At 42.5% G+C, this 23,136-nt stretch overlaps 1 protein-coding gene across 3 annotated transcripts in view; it reads left to right on the top strand.

Annotated features, from left to right (window-relative positions):
* Nucleotides 1-23,136, top strand: part of SNX29 (sorting nexin 29) — a 203,211-nt gene that overhangs the window by 3,365 nt on the left and 176,710 nt on the right. For all 3 annotated transcript variants that reach the window (XM_072982829.2, XM_072982830.2, XM_072982831.2), the window contains exons 2-9: nt 4,008-4,072; nt 4,997-5,049; nt 8,151-8,275; nt 9,775-9,955; nt 11,887-11,957; nt 13,610-13,858; nt 16,782-17,154; nt 19,376-19,494. In XM_072982829.2, coding sequence (XP_072838930.2) covers nt 4,008-4,072; nt 4,997-5,049; nt 8,151-8,275; nt 9,775-9,955; nt 11,887-11,957; nt 13,610-13,858; nt 16,782-17,154; nt 19,376-19,494 — 1,236 coding nt within the window. The remainder of the gene's footprint in view (nt 1-4,007; nt 4,073-4,996; nt 5,050-8,150; nt 8,276-9,774; nt 9,956-11,886; nt 11,958-13,609; nt 13,859-16,781; nt 17,155-19,375; nt 19,495-23,136) is intronic.

Genomic DNA, 23,136 nt, shown 5'->3' with positions numbered 1-23,136 from the left:
AGACAGGGAGTCATTTTAGGTAGCTAGATCTCAGGCAATTTAATTTAATTGGTTCTGGAAAGCAGTTGGTAGCCAGTATCAGTAACTATATGATCTTTCAGTATTGGTGTCATAGGAGCTCTGCATCGTCCCATCAGTTAGCTGTCTTAATACAGTAGTTGCATTTTTAGAAGAGGTAGCTGTGTTGGTCTGTGCTAACATGTCAGGGAAGAAGAAGAAAACAGAAATAAAAAAAGAAAAAATGTTGTGGCCTCTTAAAGACTAACTGCTATATTTTAATGTGAACTTCCGCGGACAAATCTGAAGAAGTGAACTTGTTCATGAAAGCTCACATTGAAATATAGCAGTTAGTTTTCAAGGTGACACAATATTTTTGTTTTGTTTTGCTTTGTTTTTTCTTTTGTTTTGTTCTTCCTTACATAATTGTTACATATGTAACTTCTTCAAGAGTGGCCCTGTCAGGTTGGAACCACCCTGTTTCCCCGAAAATAAGACCTAACCTGAAAATAAGCCCTAGTATGATTTTTCGGGATGCTCGTCATAGAAGCCCTGCTCCCAAAATAACTCCCAGTGAAGTGAAACCCCACCCTCCACTCTTACGCAGAAGATGACATGACTGTCTTTGAATAAATGTAGATGGTTGTACATGAAAAAAAACATCCCCTGATAATAAGCCCTAATGTGTGCTTTTTGGAGCAAAAATTAATATAAGCCCCTGTCTTATTTTCAGGGAAACACGGTATCTGCTACTATGACAAATAGTTGTTTTTGTTTAAGCCAGCGGTTCTTAACCTTTTCTTTACCACAGACCCCCTTTAAATATCTTTTGCATCAAATATTTATTTAAAGTTTTTTGTGAAGGGTCTCGTCAACAGATATTCCTTGCCATAATGCTTCTACTTTTTAAGATGACTGGAAGAAGCTTCCTTTTGCTTTGAACAGGGTGCACCCTCAGCAGCAGCATCAGTTCTTTTACATTTCAAATTCAGCCAGCGATCCATTCTGAGCTCAGCCAAAATTTATTGTTACAAAATTCTCTTCAGTAATATTGAAAACCACTTTACCCAGCAATATCCAACTTGTTTTATTAGCAGAAATCGAAGAAGAAACATGATCACAAAGTTCATCCGAACAGTCACGCACACTGATACTGACTGACTCTGACTCTCTCTTTCCGTGGCTTCTGACTGTCTATGCAGTAGCAGGAAATGTCATGCGCTACCTACCTACCTAATAATTTTACCAGATACAGTATAAACAAGTGAGAGCTAAAATAGACACATCCATACAAGCCCAGAATCATCATCATCATAATCTTTTAATCTAATTTTAAATCATATATTGTTTAATTTATATTTTAATATTTAACTTATTGTGTTTTTAAATTGTGTGAGTTTTAATGTTGTGAGCTGCTTTGGGTCCCTTGTTGGGAGAAATGTGGCATACTACTACTACTACTACTACTACTACTACTACTACTACTACTACTACTAATAATAATAATAATAATAATAATAATAATAATAATAATAATAAAGTAGAATTTTGCACTAAAAGTCATGGAAAAATAAGTTTCATTATTATTAACATAATCAGTGAAAAAGAAACATGTGCAAATATTGAATAATGTGGTGGATTGGAAAGAGCTTTGAGGAACACCACATGCTAAAGGCCATTGCATTTAATAGTGTTGCCCCAGCATCACCTCTTGGGTACACCTAACAGGAAGGATTGGAACCAATGCAATATGGAGCCCAGTATTTTATACAGTGGTGCCTCACTTAACGACGATAATCCGTTCCAGGAAAATCGCCGTTAAGCGAAAACATTGTAAAGCGAAATTAAAAACCCCATTGAAATGCATTGAAACCCATTCAATGCGTTCCGATGGAGTAAAAACTCACCGTCCAGCGAAGATCCTCCATACGGTGGCCATTTTCGCTGCCTGTATAGCAAGGAATCCGTCCCTAGAAAACAGCGGGGAGCCATTTTGAAAGCCGGTGGCCATTTTGAAGCCGCCAACCAGCTGTTAAAAAAACATCGGTTTGCGAAGAATCGGTTCCCGAAGCATGGAAGCGATCATCGCAAAGCGAAATTCCCCCATTTAGACCATCATTTTGCAATCGCAATTGCGATAGCAAAAAGATTGTCGTAAAGCAGATTCGTCGTAATGCGGATCAATCGTTAAGCAAGGCACCACTGTACAACCAGGTAGTCTAGGAAGATGCCATGGTCAGGGGAACTGAAAGTCATTGAGAGGTTCAGAAAAGCTGATATAGCTGTGCTCCCCTTCTGTAGTCCCTGGCCACACCTTAGTCCCATCTTCTGTGCAAAAGCCTAATTGAAATAGGCTGGCATAATCAGTGTCACCCAGATGTGCTTGGAACAGCAACACTGTCACCCACTCACCTATCTTAGTTAGAAGTGGTAAGCTGGTGCATAGCCTGTAGTTAGGTTTTTTGAATCAAATATCTTGACGAATAATGTCGGCAGCTGGAAAGGGCCTGGTAGAATACCGTTATCATTTTATCTTCGTTTTCTCACCAGGCAACTGAAAGCAGTAAAACTGTGAATTCTTTGTTAAGTTTCACAGCATGTGGCTAAGACTGATATGAAAGAACGATACAAAAAGGTTGGCGTACAAATGGTCTTTCCGAAAGTTCCCCCAGTAATGTAGCTCCAGTCTTCAGCTGGTATTTCTGTGTGGTCCGTGCAAATTAGTTTAGTAGAAACCTGCAGTCTGTGCAGAAGCTCAGAGGAGTAGAGCTTACAGAGGCAAAGAACTCTTCCCTGTGGAGAGACTAGAGTACTTGTGCAAAAATGGAGCTATTATTTGGCAATCCATTGTAGTGTATGTGGTTTAACTGATTAGATAATCTAGGCTAGTTCATCCGTGGAAATTTTCAAGGAAAAAAACTGGCCATAGTTTTGCCAAATGTGTGTTCCTCCCAGATGCTGTCGGACTGCAGTTCTTTCCTCAGCTTTGGCCAAACTGTGAAGATGAAGAGTTGAGGTCCAACTCCATATACAGTGGTGCTTCGCTTAACGATAATCGGCCATACGGTGGCCATTTTCGCTGCCTGTATAGCGAGGAATCCGTCCCTAAACACAGCGGGGAGCCATTTTAATTTTTAAACCGCCAATCAGCTGTTTGAAAAACAGGGCACCGATCATCGCAAAGTGAAATTCCCCCATTTAGACCATCATTTTGCAATCGCGAAAAGATATCGTTAAGCGGTTTCATTGTAATGCGGGGCAATCGTAAAGCAAAGCACCACTGTATCTTGAGCACCAGACATTTGTCACCTCTGGCATGAAGTATTTGGGTATCAAGCAAACAGTTTCTTTCCCCCCACTTTTTGGTTTTCCATTTTAGTTGACCGAGTGGCACTCAACATTCCTTGATTTAAAGTATCTTTGGAGTACATCCAGTTCTCTTTCTCGTTTGAGGTGTTCTTGTTGTCTTCTAAAAGGATTTTTCCCCTTCTGCAAACTATGGGATTCCCAAGGATGGCAGTACTTCCATCTTGTTTCCCTATTTTAATAATTTCTGCTGACACCGTTTACTGTTAGAGAGAGTGATGTATAGATAAAAAAATATGAATGGCTCCTTGATGAACCTCCTTGTTTATGATGCACTTCTTTATTCCTTCCTTCCTTTTTTTGTTTTCCCCACATTTATATACTTTGTAGTTAAAATATGGAAGTGGTCGTGTTGGCTAGGCAACACAAAAGCTTGCTCAGTTGACAAAAACATATACTTTAGCCTTTTTGGTGCCCTGAGATTTTGTGCTGTTCTTGCTGCAACCGATTAACATGGCTACCCTCGAGCCTTGAATGAGTTTCAGAAATACAATTTCATTTGCCTTTTTTGGATTTATGAAAAAAAAATGAAACTTCCGTAGAATTTAGCCTACATTCCTGAGATTAACTCTGTCTTTAGTTCCCACCCCTCCTCAATAACTGGTGTACATAATGTAAGTGACTTGTTCTTCCTTGAATTGTAGGGCCGCAGAACAATGTTGCCAAAAGACAGTTTCTGCTGGAGAGATTATTGGATGCCGTTAAACAGGTAAGAAGTTGCTTCAGAACACAGAGGGTGCTCCCTAATAAGTGGAACTCAATTGCTTAGCATTGTGAATTGGTCACTGTAGCCTATGCATTCGTTATTATGAAATGGAGTAGTGCTTGATATTTTGGCACATGATCTTTGGTCTGAACACTGATAAACAATAATCAATTAGCCGCCCAAAGTAGACTTGTGTCTAGATGGGCGGGGTACAAATTTAATAAATGAAATAAATAAATAATAGCCTGGATTTAAAATTAGCTTCTGAAGATCTTTCACACATTCCTTGTCTGATTATGCAAGGATAGATTTGGTCAGAAATAAGACACTGGGGGAGCACCACAGTGTAATCAACAGAGTGATAGTGGTTATGGTCTCTCTCCTGAATTGAAATGTTGTACCTGCTGTTCTGTTTTATGTGGTGCACGTGTGGAGTCAAGGCAGGAAACCCACATGTTTCTTGAGTCTTCAAATGTTTATTTTGTTTTGATTTAGTTAGGGCACATTTTGGCCATTCTAAACTGGAAGGTTTGGGGAATAGAGCAAAATAAATGGGTAATAAAAGCAAGTCACAGTTTTAGAACCATTAATATCGTTCTGGAGGACACAGTAAAACAGGGTGCTATGGTAAAAATGTGGGAAGGAGTCCCAAAGACTGGGAGCAGCAACAGAGAAGGCCCCCTCCTGTGTCCCCACCAAGTGTACCTGTGAGGGTGGTGGCACCAAGTGTTATCCTCTTCTGATGATGTTAACACCCGAGCAGGCTCATAAAGGGAGACACAATCCTTGAGGTAACTTGGCCCCAAACCATTTAGGGCTTTATAGCTTAGAACAAGCTCTTTAAATTGTGCCTGGATACGGATTAGCAGCTAGTGGAATAATGTACCCTTCCTTCCTTTTCTTTTCTTTTCTTTTCCCTCTTTCTAGTGCCAGATCAGATTTGGAGGAAGAAAGGAGATTGCCTCTGATTCAGACAGTAGGTAAGTCTGAAGTGATGTTGAACAAAAGTTTGTTTAGTAAAGTGTGCAGTTGGCCCAAAACCTAGTGACTTAGCTTCACCTGATAGTTGCTTTTTGGCTTGGCTGAGTTTGGGGAATGGAACGGATCTGTTTGGGTGCTGTTTTGGGTTGTGTAAAGGTAATGAGAGAAATGTACATGCCCTGCAACTCTATTTTAATGAGGGGCATGGGGAGTGAACCCAAGACCTTCTTCTTGTAAAGCTGATAGATCATGTCTGAGCTATGGCCTGTGACCTGTATTTGTTTTTGTTAAATGAGCTTTATAGTTGCTTAGGCCCCTTTTGAGTTTACTGTGGTTGGAAAACAATTATTTCTAATCATTTTTCTTAAAATAAGCTAGTTCTTCTTGATTCTCTTGAGCTATTTCTAGTGATGGAGAACTTTCACATCCTCCAGTTTCTCTTCTTCATTTAGCAAGAATTGCACTGGTTTTTAAAGTTATTTTTGACTTTGATTTGGGTTTTTTTTGACGACTTTTGAAGCAGAGCTGGGAAACATGTGGTCCTCTAGATATTACTGGGCTGCACCCAACCTGCATCAGCATAGTCAATAGTGAGGGATGATGGGAGTTGCAGTCCAGTAATATTTGGAAGGGTACACTTTTCCCATCCTTGATTGACAATGTTATTTATGGAGAGACAAACCTGGTCTCATTTCTTGGGCAAAGGAGGATATAATGTTTGGTGCATGCTTTCCTTTTCCCTTCTGTTTTTCTTTTTGTACCATGTCTTATCTTTTAATACATTTACAATGCTTACAGAATTGCAGGCATGTTGTGTGTTAAATAATACTTCACAAGTGAAATAGTGTCTGAGGAGGAAAATGATGTCATGGGCAACTGTTTAAACAGAACCTGGTTGGGCGGTTGTAAATGACAGAATTTGAATTTTCATGGAAGCTGATAGCTATATCCTTATGAATGGAATGTGATTGTTGTTTTTCCTTACACATGACAATAGTAAAGGTGTAACTTACTTTTGCTACACTAAATCCACTTTTCCTAACCTGGTGCTCTGCAGATACTTTGGATTTCATTTTGTATCAGTTTCAGCCTCAGTTAGGAATCCTGGGTGTTATATCAAAACCATCTAGAGCAGTGGTGTCGAACTGTGGCCCTCCAGATGTTCTTGGACTTCAACTCCCAGAAGCCTTCACCACCACCTCTGCTGGCCAGGATTTCTGGGAGTTGAAGGCCAAGAACATCTGGAGGGCCACAGTTCGACACCACTGATCTAGAGATACTAGACTGGAGAAGGCAGCTGTATATGCATGACCTTAAGAGATGCATGAAGTTGAGGAATGGGTAGGAACAGAGAAGGGCTTTCTCTTTTCTACTTTATTGCAAATAGTTATTGTAGTCCTTGCATGTTTGATTATCAAGTATGATGTACAGTGGTGCCTCGCTTAACGACGATAATCCATTCCAGGAAACTCCCTGTTAAGTGAAAACATCGTAAAGCGAAAATACAAACCCCATTGAAACGCATTGAAACCCGTTCAATGCATTCCAGTGGGGTAAAAACTCACCGTCCAGTGAAGATCCTCCATACGGCGGTCATTTTCACTGCCTGTGTAGCGAGGAATCCGTCCCTAAACACAGCAGGGAGCCATTTTAATCACCCGGCAGCCATTTTGAAACTGCTGAACAGCTGTTCAAAAAACGTCATTTTGCGAAGAATCACTTCCCGAAGCAAGAAACCAATCATCGCAAAGCGAAATTCCCCCATTCAGACTATCGTTCTGGAAAGATTGTCATTAAGCGGATTTGTCGTAATGCGGGGCAATCGTAAAGCAAGGCAGCACTGTAGTAGGAAGATAGCGGCCTTTAATATTATTGGTTTAGACATTATGTAACAGATCTTCTAAGATCAACCTTTTAAATATGCTTCTTTCTATTCCCTGTAATACAAGACTGGATAACATGTGGTTTCCTAGAAGTTGTAAAGGTGTAACTTCAAACAGCTATAACTAGCTTAGCCAGTGGTGACAGTAGAATTTGGAAAAGATGAGGGCTGATGACGTTGCATTCTGAAAACACCTGGAAGACCTCAAGCTGATTACTGTTGTTTAGAGATGGGCACAAACTGCTGGTTCAGCGTTTTTTGCTGGTTTGTTTGGTGCTTTGCAGCCTCACGTCCTCAGGTAGGAGGATTAGACTTGTACATAATTGAAGACTTCAGGAGGCTGCCATGTTGGGGAATGCTTCCTGACACCTTTTGGCCCATGGATGGAAGCTGAAATGTGCCCTTTGCATATGCCAAAGCTCTTTTCTCCACTTGTGTATCTAACTCATAAAATGTATGGAACATTTCCCATTTGAAGCCATTGAAGGTCTGTTAACATGGAACAATTCAGCATAAATGAACTTTCCTTTTTCTTTTTGGCCAATGAAAGATAAGGACATGACTCGGAATGCAGTTAAATACCATATTTTCCCGTGTATAAGACACCCCCATGTATAAGACACCCCCGCTTTTTTAACCCCAAATTAAGAAATCTAAGTGGGCCTTAACGAGTGGAGGGGAAAGCAGGGATCAAAGCGCTGCAGGATCACTTTGATCCCTCCTTTCCCCTCCACTTATTTTTGTTCTTTCCTCAGCTTACTTCCGTGTATAAGACGACCCTCAAGTTTTGGTCTAAAGATTTTAGACAAAAGTATAGCCTTATACATGGAAAAATACGGTTTTTGGTTTGGCCCCACAGAACATTTGTGAATCTATTATGACTTGTGCATCATAAGTCGTAATTGAGGCACAAAGCATTTAAGAAGCCTCTGTCCACAATTTTGAGTGCATTACTGTGCACGTTTTTAAAAAGTGGAAGTCTTTATGCTTCTGCTCAGTGTTTGCTGAAGTGTTTGGGAAGTGGCTCTCGACTCTTCTTTGGGAGCAGTAGGGACGGCAGCTTGATATTTAATTACAGCGTTCAGGCAGACACGTTCCCATGCTCATAAAATTTAGTACTGGCTTTCGCTAGTTGATGCCTATGCATTGAGCATCTAGCCCATAGGCTTTTTCTCCATTTGGTGCAATATTTCTCCCTGAACTAGTTTTTTCTTGCAGGGTTACATGCCTCTGTGCTCAGTTTGAATCTGTGCTTCAACATGGTTTGAAAAGGACTCGGGGATTAGCCTTAACAGCAGCAGCAATCAAACAGGCAGCAGGCTTCTCCAGGAAAACCGAGATGGGTAATTTAGACTTCCAATATCCTTGACTTCTTCTCTCTTTTTTTGGAAAACACTTCAACAGTCTTGTGTGTAAATACCTGGTATGTGTTCTAATTTCAGTAATGATTCTGCAAGGAGAAAAAGCGCTGCAATGGGTTGGGTCTAGATTTAGATCTACTTACAGCAGGCTCATTAAAATTAATGAACTTCTAAGGTTGTTAGAAGTTGCAGTGCAAGACACTCTGTAGGGCTTCAATTGCCCACATCAGTTTACAAGCTCAAGAAAATTCTGAGGAGCTGGGCTGATTCGCAGGGCACAGGGTTGGAACCAAGCTTTGCAGATATGCTGACAAAAAATTACAAGCCTGTACAATTATTTGTTCATTAACTACATTAGGCTGTTTTATTTTATTTATATGCTGCCTTTCTCCCAGTGAGGGGACCCAAGGTGGCTCATAGTGCTAAAACAAGTAGTGATAAAAACATAATGTTAAAGCAATTTATAATAATATTAACCACCTAGACTAGTAGTGCAGCACTAATGGGTATGATCTATTTAATTACCTACCTACCTAACTACCCAAATAACTAACTACCTAACTAAAGCGCATTAAGCATATAAAAACATTTTAAAATGTTAAAGGCAACTTATAGAAGCAAGGACCAGCAACGAGTGACCCAGTTGTCATTAGTAGAAACCTGTCTGAAGAGGTGGGTCTTCAGCTGGATAAACGGGAGAGCTAAAAGCATGGAAACAGAGGCTTATGCCTCTTAGCAAGCTAAGCAAAAATAGTTTTTTTTTTTAACAAATTCGATGACGGGCAATTTGTCTCTCTTCAGCTGGCCTGCTTGCCATTAGAGCTAGGAAGAAGCCGCTAATTTACTCACCTACATAGAATTCTGTTCGTTATAACTACTAGGTGAGTTACAAGCAAGAGCCCGGAAAACCCACAACAACCATTACACGCAAGTATTTGTAAACTCCTAAGTTCATTAAAAAAATTTCTGAAACCAGTTGGCAAAAGTACCCCTCCTTGCAGGTGATCCAGAGGAGGGAGAGCAGAATGCTCAAGTTATTGTTGTACTGGTGTCAGCCAGACATGCAGTAAGCATGCTCCCCAAGGAGGCAGCCCATTGACTCAGTTGCCTGCCTAGAACTCAACAATAATGGCAATTATTGCCATGGTAAGGGCAAATGGCCTCTCCCAATTTGAAGAGACACTTGTACAGCAGGCTGAGGCAAAGAGGCAGTCCCGAAACAAGCAAAACCAGGGAGCTGGACAGGGGACAGATTGTATTTGTCTTCAATGTGGAAGAGATTGTCACTCTCGAATTGGCCTTCTCAGCCACACAAGACACTGTTCCAAGACCTCCATACAAAGCACGTTACCGTAGTCTCTCAAGACTGAAGGATGCCTACAAAATGGGCAAATAGGTCTCTGAATCCTTCATGGATTTGTCTCTGTTGAAACCGATTTCTAAAATACTCAAGCCTTCTTTTTGAATCTATACTTTTTCAGAGCCCATGTTCTGGTACTACGTGAAAGAGGTTCTTAATAAGCATGAGCTGCAACGCTTCTACTCCCTGAAGAATATCACCTCCGATATTGGCAGAGGCCGTGCCTGGCTGCGCTGTGCGCTGAATGAACATTCCTTAGAAAGATACTTCCACATGCTGCTGGCAGATAAAACTCGTCTTGGGTAACGTGGATTTTTATGCTTTCCTGATGGGTAAATATGTGTTGGCAAAGCAAGTCGAACTGCAATAATAGGGAAGGATGATGTGAACACAGCATTAGAGGAGAACTGAAATGGATTAATTACTTGTTTGATGTTGTGAAATAGCAGGAGAATTGGATTATCATTTCAGACATTTAGGAGCCTGAAGGATTCCAGTACAGCCTTCTTTATAAGTGACAGAGTGCTTTGTTTTACTTTAATATGTAGTTCACAATGCACAGGATGCGTAACTATTTCTTATGGTTCTTAAATCCCACTCTCCTTCTCTGGGGCTAAATTCAGTTCTAAGATTTCTTACCCCTATTTCTAACTTGATTTCTCTAATTTTTTGATATCTGTATTCCCAGGCCAGTCTGTTTTTTTATTTAAAAAGGTAAAGGTTCCCCTTGACAATTTTTGTCCAGTCGTGTTTGACTCTAGGGGGCGGTGCTCATCCCCGTTTCCAAGCCATAGAGCCAGCGTTTGTCCGAAGACAATCTTCTGTGGTCACGTGGCCAGTGCGACTTAGACACGGAACGCTGTTACATTCCCACCGAGGTGGTCCCTATTTATCTACTTGCATTTGCATGCTTTCGAACCGTTAGGCTGGCGGGAGCTGGGACAAAGCTTCTGACCCTGCAGCACAGGCTTCTGCAGTTTAGCCCGCAGCGCCACCACGTCCCTTTGAAGGCTGGAATAAGGAAGCATCAAACCAACCTCAGTGAGGGAGGGACTGCAACTCAGAGCCTGGTAAAGTTATTTTTCTGACAATAATCATACCCACCCACCCAGCCAGCATGGCCATCTTGGTTGAGTGATTCTAGAGGTTGTAGTCTGGAAAAAGTAACTTTTCTAAGATCTGCCAAGGCCCAGTGGTCAGGCACTGTGTTTGCCAACAAGAACATCAAGGCTCAATATCTGGCATCCTTCATTAAAGAATCAATTGTAGAAGGGGTAGCCATGTCACTCTAGTGACAGTGAAATCTCTGATTGACATTCTAAAGAGGCTCTGCTGACTGGAATGAATAACACTAGATTAAATTAAAAAAACAAGGAACGTGGTGGCGCTGCAGGCTAAACCGCAGAAGCCTGTGCTGCAGGGTCAGAAGACCAAGCAGTCACAAGATCGAATCCATGTGACGGAGTGTGCTCCCGTCGCTTGTCCCAGCTCCCGCCAACCTAGCGGTTCGAAAGCATGCAAATGCAAGTAGATCAATAGGGACCACCTCGGTGGGAAGGTAACAGCGTTCTGTGTCTAAGTCGCACTGGCCACGTGACCACGGAAGATTGTCTTCGGACAAAACGCTGGCTCTACGGCTTGGAAACGGGGATGAGCACCGCCCCCTAGAGTCGGACACGACTGGACTAAATGTCAAGGGGAACCTTTACCTTTATTCCAACCTTCACATGCTTTTTCTGCTCTGACTTTTTCTTTTTGCCCTCAGTTTCTGAGGGTGATAGCGAAGGTTATATTCAAATCTCTCTTTCGGTCTCTTTAGATCAGTGGTCCCCAACCTTGGGCCTCCAGATGTTCTTGGACCACAACTCCCAGAAGCCTTTACCACCACCTCTGCTGGCCAGGATTTCTGGGAGTTGAAGTCCAAGAACATCTGGAGGCCCAAGGTTGGGGACCACTGCTTTAGATAATGCAGATGACACATGTGCCAATTTCCAGCAATTATTTATTTATTTATTTATTTATTTATTTATTTATTTATTTATTTATTTATTTATTTATTTATTTATTTATTTATTTATTTATTTATTTATTTATTTATTTATATCCCGCCTATCTGGTTGGGTCAGGACCACTCTAGGCAGCTACCAGTTTATAGTGAGAATTTATAAAGGTAAGATTCTTTTGTGTACTGTATATAGTTTTGTTTAATTTTTTTGTAACCTTTGTCTTCTAGTGTCTTCTATGAAGACTGGGCCTTCATAATGGATGAAGAACGCTCAAGTATGATTCCCACTATGGCAGCTGGTAAGGATAATTTGTTTGTTCTAATTAGGGATAAGAAGAAGAAATCCTGCTAATGTCTTGCTTAGGGTTGTCTCAATGCATAGAGTCAGTCTGTCAAGGATTCCCGAGCACCCATGAGAGATATCAACTACATTGCCAGATTGAGATGCCAAGCTTTAGTTCATTGCAGTTTGCTCAACTTACACAAATGTCTCCGGTGTCTTTTCCCTTTTGGAAATGAAGAACACAGACACACAGTAAGCATGGAGGGGCAGGTTGTTGCTCACAGAAATGCAAGTAAATAATCTAAAGCGCACACTTTCTGAAAACCCTCACAATGATGCAGAAGATGAAAATAAATAAATAAACAAAAGCTCACCATCTTGAAAGAAGGAGGAAGTGTTTTTGTGCTTTCTCACTGAGGAAGAATCTGGCTTTCATCTTACAGCCCTGTTTATAACTGTGACAACCCCAGACCTACTGGAGTACTCCACACTATAATTATGCTGCCACCAACCATTCCCTATAAGAAGTCACACAGACCAGGAATGGATTTTTAACAAACAAAAGAACAAGGTTTATTTAAATAACAAACAGGGAAAATAAAATGATCAGGTAAATAAGATACTGTAACGTGGCTTAGTCTCAATCATACATACAACAGTTTGGTTCACACAGAACACTTTAAAATAAAGCACAGACCCTGAACCTATCAGTTCTGGCTACCCAGATAGAAACCTGAACCTATCAGGTAGGTACTAACTGACACACAGTTGTACCCAGTCTGACACACAGACTCCAACAACTCACTCTCCACACAAGCTCCACATATATATACAGTACAGCTCCTCCCCCTGATGTCCCGCCTTCCACTCCCCATAGGATGGAACTTTCCCTCCAAACCCATGACAGACAGGTACCATCAGTGCTGTATGTAACAATAACGATGGTTAACTTTTAAAGAGGTAGCTGTTAGGAAAAAAATGTTTTTTTGTGCTTTGCTAAAATTGAAAGAAAGACCGTAGCTTGATTGTAGAGCCATGCTTTGTACGTTTAATGATATAGGTTCAATCCTTGATATCCTCAGTTCTGTGCAAGACTCTTACATTTTGTTGCCAGTACAACAGAGCAAGTATTGGCAGAAAATAGATGCCGATAAGTCTTTGAGTAGTCTTTAAAACAAAAAAGATACTATTTCTATGCTGTTTTCTTATCCTTCAATAGAGATAGCAAAAATCTCAGTTGAATTCCAAACATAAAACTTGCTATGGTATGTGATGGCCGGGCTGGGGAAATCTGGGAGTTGTAATCTAGAAAAGTAACTTTTCCATGATCTCATAGCACAGGTGTGGTTGCATTTGTCACTGTTTTGCATCTAGCTGGAAGATCTCAGGGTTCTAATAAAAATCAAAGTAGATCTTATAAACCTGAAATCTGACTAAGCCAAACAGACTGCTATGGTACAGTAGCTTCCTATATTTCTCTGTGCAGTAATGCTGGCTCTGTATTATTCCTGTGGTCTAAATCCAATTGTTAGTCCTAGCAGAGTGGGGCCTTTGTTTCTATGAGATGTGTCAGCTTGCAAAATACCGCTGATACAGTTGGTGTCCTTTAGGCCTAATGAATTATGTTGTATCATGGATTTATATTTTATTTTTTATGCTTCTCCTAAGGACTGAATTCTATTCTTTTTGCAATCAACATTGATAACAAAGATTTAAACGGGCAAAGCAAGTGCACACCTACAGTTTCTGATCTTCTCAAGGAATCTACACAGAACGTAACATCTTTGTTGAAGGAATCTACCCAAGGCGTTAGCAGCCTCTTTAGGGAGATCACCGCGTCTTCGCCTGTTTCCATTTTAATTAAATCAGATCAAGATGTGGACCCTTTGCCCATTCTATCAAAGAGCGTTAGTAGTGGTAAGTAGTACATAGACGGCAGTACGTACTCACAAGCGTAGCCATGTTTCAGGGCAATGAACTTGTACAGGATGGGGTCATGTTTTTGAATACTGGAAGTTCTTGATTGTAAAGTTAATTTGGTCTCCAGGACAGTATTTTGTCTATTCACACAGTTATTTTCTTGGTTATTGAACACAGTCAACCCATTTGTGCGGCACACAAGGTCAGAAGAATACCCTGTTGAAATAAACGCCATCTTGGTTCCCAGTGAGGGGAGAGGAGCTGGATAAAAAATAAATGAATGTACATGTAATAAACATGCTACAGGCTGGTTAATTTGTTGTTTTCTGTTTGCAAGAGATTGAGGCTGTATTCGCATCTTGTTCTAAACAAGAGTAAGACATTGGCTGTGGTTCTCTATTTGTGCAAAACTATCTTTTGAAACAGGGAGAAAATTCCAGAGGCCTGGACACAGAAAATGCCTCCTTTTCCTCCTGGCATCCCCAAGGTCCCATTGATACTCCCCCCCCCTTTAACTTAAAAACCCTTCAATTGTCTCTCTAGTGGGAGGCAATTTTGTCACATCTCCTCAACTGGTTTTGGGCCTATTGGGATGAGGGTTCATAACCGGAAATGACCAGACGTCCGTTGCAGTTTGGAAGGGGGAAGGCTCCTTAAATGCTGCAAACATTGGGAGGTGACGGTGGGTTTGCTGAGGGGCTTTGTTTTAAAAACCTCCTGTACCCTTTTTTAGCAAAGTTGGACTGGAGGTCACTTCAGGCTTCTCAGCTGAGATTCATTTCAAAGGCTTAACTGGATCACATGTCTTGCAAGGGCTTGCAACTTAATGCAAACAAGGATCTGCTTTGAGAAAAAAATTTCAGTCATCTAAAAATGGCAGCTAATTAAGTTTAGAATTAATTTGGATCAGGCACCCCATTCAGTTATTTCTTTTTTCTATTTTTTCCCTCATTGCCTGGTGTGCTTTTGAAATTATGCTAATGCTTAAAGGCGTGTTGATTGAACTGCAAAACGTTTTCTTTGAAAAAACTTTTAGGGGAAAATTTCAGGGCCACTCCCTGAAGCTGTGGCATAGATAAGTCTATTTAATACTTTGAAGAGATGTAATAGGGCGTGTGTGTTTGAGAATACGAGATTTAGGTACCTGTTCATCCATGAAACTCACTGTGCAATCTTGGGCCAGTTGCATGTTGTCGTAGAGATGGGGGTATTCATAGATGAATACGAATATCCCCGCACAGTTGGCGTTAATGAGGGTCCAGCCCATGGACGCAGACAGCGCAGTTCTACGAACAGCTCTGCAGCACGCGATCTGCTCACTACTCCTGGCAGGAGGCGGGAGGACAAGCCTCACAGCAAGGTCGAAGAGTGGCGAGTGGATCGCGCACTGTGATGCCATTGGTAGAACCATGCTGTCCGTGTCAGTGGCGGATGTCGTGAGTGCAGCCGAAGACCTGGATCCAGAAGGGTTAACTGAGGCTGAAGAGAATGCTGAGAGATCAGAAACACCTGAACCGCCTCCAGATTCTCCTTCCCCAGCAGACAAGCTTCGGGTCAGGCTTCGGGAGAGACTTAGGACAAAAAGGTCAGAGGATCACTCAGAGGCTGTCCACAGAAATATCTGTTCAACTAGCCCTGAGTATTGACAGGATGGAAAGGTTTCCAGCAGCTCAAGGAGCTGTTTTACTATAAAACAGCTCCTAGCCAGCCAGAATTTCTGTGGAAGCAACGAGTCAAAACCCCTGGCTTGCATCCATGCTTCTTGAACCGTGTTCCTGACTCTGGACTCTGACCCTGGACTACGCTGTGTATTGGACTCTGGACTCTGACCTTGGACTGCATTCTGTGAGTTGGTTTATGGACATTGGCTTTGCATTCTTGGTATTCCTCACCTTGGACTGGTTTATCAGACTTTGGCTGTTGTAACCCCCAGGAACGTGACAGCGGATTGGTGAGTGGACCATCCGGCCCCATGGGGCTGGACCTTCGTTAACGCCACCTGTGCAGGTGTGTCTGCATCTCTAGTTGTCAGTCTCACTTAGAGGTGGGCAACGCACAAACACCGGGGGCTCCAGTGCAGTTCCCCAGAACACCTGTGACCCTCTTATAACGGCTATACCCCAATTCTTACTTTTTAAAAAATGGCATTCTTTTTTGCTATGTTATTAAGAAGCCCCCAGCACCGTGGGACACCACACCAGACAATCCCAGTAAGCTTTTAATTCAGCTCCTTCCCCACCGAAAATCATTTTTGACTGCAGGAAGGTACAAAGGAGGCTGTTTTGGAAAGTTTTGCTTTTTTGTGGGGAGCGGGGCCATGGGGTGTAGCCTTCTAAGATCCAGGGACCTCAGTGCCACCTGAACGGCTGAATGTTGCTCACTCTGGTTGTGATTTATTTGATCAGGTTGTTAAAAGGATCACATGAAAAGAGCTTAGGATGCTACCTAGGGCTCAGTAGAGGAAAGTCAGGCTAAACCGGAGGTAGACATGCCCTTGAACAGAATGAAGCCTTGTAAACTACTCTTACTTACCTTCCCTTTGCATATAAACTGCTGTGTTCTGAAAAAAGAAACAATATACTGTATTTTTCCATGTATAAGACTATATTTTTATCTAAAATCTTTAGACTAAAAATTGAGGGTCATCTTATCCGTGGAAGTAAGCTGAGGAGAGAACAAAAACAAGTGGAGGGGAACGCAGGGATCAAAGCGATCCTGTAGCGCTTTGATCCCTTTCCCCCCTGCACTTTCTAAGCCCCACTTAGATTTCTTAATGTTGGATTAGAAAAGTGTGTGTGGGTCTTATACATGGGAGTGTCTTATACACAGAAAAATACGGTATTTTAAATTGGAAAGCTGACTTTTTAAAGAAGTTCTCTGTGTTGAAAAATCTTCCATTTTTCATATTTCTGCTGCCCAGACTTCAAATGCAGGAAAGATCGCATGAAGAAGAAGAAGAAAGTCACAAACATTATTTCATTTGATGACGAGGAAGATGGACAAAACTTGGGGGATGTCTTTCAGGCGACAGTTCTGGGTGAAAGCTCCGAAGAAAACTCCGACAGATCTTCTGCGTGCATCACTTCCCCCTCATCCGACTTGGCAGTTAAAATGAATGGGGACCAGAGCTTGCCTTTATTGAAAAATGATTCCATATATTTAAATGGGGAATGTTGTTTCCCAAAGCTGGATGTTAAAAGTATAGATGATGAAGATTTGGAGGAAAACGATGAACCTTACAGAAAAATATTAGGAAACCGAAGTATGGCAGAAGATACACAGGCTTGTGAGAAGTGAGTATTCCTTTGGACCAAGAGATGTTTTACTGTTTTACAGTGTTAATCAAGAGGAATAGCTGGCCAGCTAGTCCAGTCAGTTGGCTGCAGAGCCAGGGAGCAGGAGTTGAATTCATCATGATGCCTTTACATCATGTGACCTTTGGCAAACTGAATACTCCCAGAGTGTTGACAGAAGCAAGGTGTAATAAACCAGTTCTCTGCACTAGGGAAAAGGGTAGCCATGAATCAGAATTGATTTAATGGCATGTAATTATAGTGAATGTTTCAAAGACTTCTAAGGGTGGGTTTAGTATAAGTGACTTGCCCTTGAGTAGGGTGAACTGGCTGCCACAGGCAGCAGCCTATGAATGTCAAGAAAAGTAGCCATTCGTTGCTGTTATTATAGTTTTATTGCCAGGAATGGGGAATCTGTCTCTTGTGTCCAGATAACTTGCCTATCATGCACGTTACTTGGGAAAGCGAATGTCTGTAAGTGTGGAGTTTGCTAGCCCACCTCAAGTAGCAAAATGTGATGGGCTGGCTTTGTCCAGAAGGCCTCGTCTAGCATACTGTGTACGTACAGTTCTGGACATCACGCTTGAAGAAGGATGCCCACAAATCAGAGCAAGATCAGAGGAAGGCAATAAGGATGATCAGGGGACTGGAAACCAAGCCCTGTGAGGAAAGACTGAAAGAACTGGGCCTCTTTAGCATCGAGAAAAGAAGACTATTATCACATGTTTCAAATATTTGAAAGGTAGTCATGCAGAGGAGAGGCAGGATCTGTTCTTGATTATTCCAGAGTGCAGGACATGTATTAATGGGCTCAAGCTACAGGAAGCCAGATTTAGGCTGAATATCATGAAAAACTTCTTAACTGTTAGAGCAGTACGACAATGGAACCATTTACTTTGGGAGGTGGTGAGTGCTCCAATGCAGGAAGCATTCAAGGAAAACTTGGACAACTATCTCTCAAATCTGCTTTGATTTGGGTTCCTGCACTGAGCAGGGGGTTGGACTTGATGGCCTTACATTGGGTTCCTCAACCCTCGTTCTGTGGCCTGGTGCCAGTCCATGGTCATGTTAGGACCGGGCCACGAAGACCCATCTCCCACCCCCCTGCACACACTCCACCCATGCACTCCACCCATACGCACGGGTGCCCCACTCACCCACGAGTACACCCTGCCCATCTGTGCATGTGCAAGAGTGCACCCCGCCGATCCACAAGCATGCCCCGCCCACCTGTGCATGGACCCCCCCCCAACTGTGGCTCCTGGGATTTGAAGTTTGCTGAGTTACACAAAATTCTTTGCATGGGATAGCTGTAGTAGATTCTCTTGAATTACAGAGAATTCTTAAGTATCTCACCAAACTACAAATCCTAGGACTCCATAAGATAGAACCATGACAGTAATATAATAATAATAATAATAATAATAATAATAATAATAATAATAATAATAATAATAATAATAATAATAATAATAATAATAATTTATTGTCATTGTAAGTATATACACAGTATACCATATAACGAAATTCACAGACACCCAGAGACCAGACACTCCCCACCCAAACTGTTGTAACTGTATAAAATAGATTCACTCTTAAAACAATTGTATAAATCTGTCCTTTGTTTTTGCCCTCCCTCTCCTGTTTCCCCCAGTTTTAATTTTTTGACTTAAAAGGCTAGAAAAAGGAACCTGAGCTATTCAGGTGGTGGGTGGGCACGCTGCTTATCACAGCACAGATCTTCCCCCCCTTGTTTGGGTGCACCTGATTGTCACATGGCAGCTAATTGTTTGGAAATAGTTCAGTGGAAAGTTCCAATATTAGGATAGCTGATACCCAGTTCATGTGTGGTTTCAGACTGGTTTTGCAGCTTAAAATCCTCTCCCCCAGCCTATTTTCCTTGACTAGGATCTGGAGAAAAAAGGCATGTCTTCCACATGTCTTTTTGGGTTTTAAATGTTTCAAAATAAGGTGATCTCAAAATTCATGAGAGAGATTAGTATGACCTGCTGCGGTTCCGAATGTGTATGGAAAATTGGTCCCTGGCCCTCCTGAAATTGCCCACTGCTGATGTACACTGCTGCTTATTGGTTTATTTATTACTTTTGAGGGGTTTTTTTAAATCCCATGGTGATTTTGTATGCTTTTTTCATTTGTGAAAAGGTTGCACAACAATTAATATTTGACTTTATTTCCATGTATTTTTAAAACCCTTATTTAGACCACTGCAGGGTATGATGAGCAATTCGCTGGTTTGTGCTTGGCCTCCTCTTCAAGTCCTGAATGATGATTCTGATGAGTTGTTCCCCGTCAGTGCTATAGGCTCTTTTTCCCAGGATGGTGAGTAGTTCTCGAGAATGTAGTCAAAGGCATTGGATGAGTGTCAGTGTCAATAAATGGAGTGCATGGAGAATGGGTGTCATGTTCACATTGGCTATGAGAGACTGCAAGGCAGTTGGGCAGAAGGTCAGCTGGAAGGTGCAGGGCAAAGGACAGTAACTGTGGGGAAATCCCCAGGGAACCCTGCTTGGAAGCCAGCCCAAGTAGCAGTTGCATGAAAACCAGGGAGAGATCTCTGATAAATGAAGACAGACTACAGTCTTTAGTTATGATGCATGTCACCGGTGAAGAAGATGTCTGCCTGTAATATGTCTCCAAAATATCTCTAAAATGTCTCTAAAATGTCTACCTTCTTCTCCGGAGGCATGTCTTTTTTTATTAAGTACCATCATTTACATAAAGAGAAGATTTAGCCAAAGAGGGTCGAGAAACTTACTTTTCTACACATTCCACACATGCGCAGAGAGAGAATCATAGAACAATGCATCTTTATACTACAATAGCTTGATTATGCTAAACACCAGTGAAGTATCCCTTAATAGCCACAAGATGGAACTTTATACTAAAACTTCCCACAAGTAACCAGTGAGTATCTTGTTCTAATGGGTGGTGCTGGATCGAGGACTCAGTCCATGCTGGATTACTCCCGCTGAGATTTGTCCCTTCATCCAAAGTATAACAGCAATAATTGCCTTGTATGAAGCTAAGCATATGGTTGCCCCTCCAGGAGCTCCTGTTGGGCATACCGCCACCACTGGCATAAAGGAGCCCAAGATTGTGAAACTCCTGGATAAGGTGACCCGTCCCAACATGAGGTCTAGACCCAGGGAGGTGCCGTAACCATAGACCCCAAGGCACATAGGCTTGTGCAAAGCCAAAACACCACGAAGCTTCTTTTGAGATCCCCTTGTTGTTGTTGCCTTCCAGCTGTGCCTGACTCCTGGATTAACCCTAGAGTGCCCCAAGAAATAGTAGCAGCCAAGGAACCTAGTCACCCAGAACGCCAGCGAGCTCTGCAGGGTAGAACCCCCAAACCCCCGACTGACCAATGAGCAAAGACAGGGTCTAGTAACAACTCAGGCACCTATGTTCTCAAAAAGGACGAAAGTTGCAGAAACGATGTTATATGGGTCGAAAGAATGGGAAAGAGCCAGATTACACAGGAAAAAAAATAGTTTTTGAGTAGATGTTCTGCCATATTACAGAAATAAACTGAGAGCAGAACTTAAAAAATAAGAAAGATTACTTAGCTTAAGCTTATACCGACAATATAAGGATCTCACAGCCACAAGCCAGACCTCTAAGCTTTCTAGTTTAAGGCAGGGTGATGTTCAAAAACACGAGACCTCTTTCGATTCTGTCCTAATGAATACTTACAGTTTAACCATTAGTAACAGTGATGATGCCCAACAGCAAATCTGAAACCAGTTCAGATTGAAATTTCTACTGGTAAAATTGCACATTTCTCAGGGAAGGTAGCTGGAGCTGCTCGGCAATTAGGATCACAATCAGAATGACCTTGGCATCACTAGATCATGCAGGTACCTTTCTGATGGAAGTGGCATTTCTCCAACAGGTAGGCCTCAATCTTCAAATGGAGATAATTAAGTTCTGCACCACTTCACAGGTATTCAGGTTGCTGCAGGCATGAAGGTCTAAAAGCCAGGGATGTTTGGTCTGGTTCAAAGACTCCTGCGGGGCATGTGGCTGCACCTCCCTCCACACAACTTCCCTCCTCCTCCTCCACGTAGCCCCTTTGGATCCAGTCATGATGGAACCCTCCGTACACATGGAGGGGGGGGGCAGAGTCGCGCACGTGAGAGGCACAAGCTGAGGATGGAGGTTGGAGGTTGATTCTGTTTCATGAGAAAAGCCACAGCTTTCCGTTTCCTATAAATGTTGTTCATTAATGCAAAGAGGGGTTGGGGGAAGCAGAGAGGTGAGTGATTTAGATTAACATCAGAAAGTGACTTGGAGTAACCTTTGGAAATCCCCCATTCGGAAGGACTATGTGCTCAGTTTAAGAGGAAGTTGGGGGGCGGGGGGTGGCTGATTACTGTTGAGAGTAATAAATAGCAACTGGGAGGGCCTTTCTGTTTGCTGACCCCTAACAGAGCACGGTAGAGGACAGACCCCAGGGAGTGAGCAACCAGAGCAAGCAACCATAGAGAGCAAAGAATATTTTCACTGGTTTTCAGCAAGAGACGCACCACCAAAATTTATGAGAGCTGGAGATAGTTATAGATTAGTGGGCTTCTCCAGCATCCTTCAAGGCAGACAGGGCAAAGGAAATGACACTTGGAGACAAGCAGAAGAAATTAGAAAGGTAACCAGGATTTATGGGGGGAAGAAACCGCCTAGAGTGGTCCTGACCCGACCAGATAGGCGGGATATAAATAAAATAAAATAAATAAAAATAAATAAATAAACACCTGCATGGTGTGTGCAGTATCTATTTTTGTGCCTAAGAACAATGCAGCACACACATGCAGCAAGTGCAGAAAGCTTGCGCTGTTGGAAGAAAAAGTTAGAGAAAAGGAGCAGCAAGTGGCTACTTTAAGGCTTTTAAGAGAAGATAAAAGAGTATATAGAGCTCTCAAGCAGCCGCTGCTGCCAAGTGGAGGCGCTGGAGGTGGAAGAACAGCAAGACAAGCGGAGGAGGAAAAGGCTGAGAAGAGAATAAACACAATGGACGAAGCATTGTGGAAAAGAGTCGCAGTTAGGAAGTGGAAAAAAGACATTATTCGGCAGTAGAACCAGTGGCAAAACCGCTTTCAGATTTTTGAAGGGGAGTCTGAGAGACAAGAGCGCAAATGAACACTTACAGGAAACCCCACAGAAGGACACGAGAGAGGCTGAAACTCAGCAGCAGAGTCACTGAATTCCCAGCCTACAAAAATAAGACAAGAGTAGTCATCATGGGAGGCTATTCTGTGGAAGCCCTCCTTGATCTCTGGAATGGGGGAATGGCAAAAGCCATTGACAGGATTGCTCCTAAAATCTCCTCCCAGTCAAAATGGCCACCTGGTTTGCTGGGCAGCTGGTGGTGGCGATGAACCGAGAGGAATGAAGACTGGAGGGATGATGGTGGAAGACCTGGAGTGAATCTGACTGTACACTAGCTAGGGCCCCTCAGAAGGCCTATTCTGCTGCTGAAACCCTGTGACCCAGCACTTTCCTAAGACTACATCTCAGTGGCGCTGTTGAGGTCCCCCAGACTGCTTGTGCTGGGGGACGTCAACATCCATGCTTAGGCAGGTTGGATCACATGAGTTTTTGGAAGCCATGGCTTCCTTAGACATGCCCCAATATGTCAGCAGTCTTACCCATGTGCTGGACCTGGTGTTTTCAACAGGGGAGGGAGAGAGTGACCCAAAGTGACCGATCTTGTGCCGGTTCCTGCATGGTTGGATCACCACCTGATAAAATGCAGCCTATCAGTGGCTCTCCCTCCCTGCAGGGAGAGGGGACCCATTAAGATGGCCTGCCCCCTCAGGCTATTGGATCCTATTGGTTTCCAAGATGCAGTGTGTGTGGGGTACCAGCTGATCTGGTTGGCACTCCTGATGAAGTTTTGGTTAAAGAACGGTATGCTGCTGCAACCAGGGCCGTAGACATGGTTGCACCCAAACGCACCCTCCA

Source organism: Pogona vitticeps, chromosome 13, assembly GCF_051106095.1.
Source record: "Pogona vitticeps strain Pit_001003342236 chromosome 13, PviZW2.1, whole genome shotgun sequence".
Classification (NCBI taxonomy): domain Eukaryota; kingdom Metazoa; phylum Chordata; class Lepidosauria; order Squamata; family Agamidae; genus Pogona; species Pogona vitticeps.
This window is presented reverse-complemented; position numbering and strand designations above follow the sequence as displayed.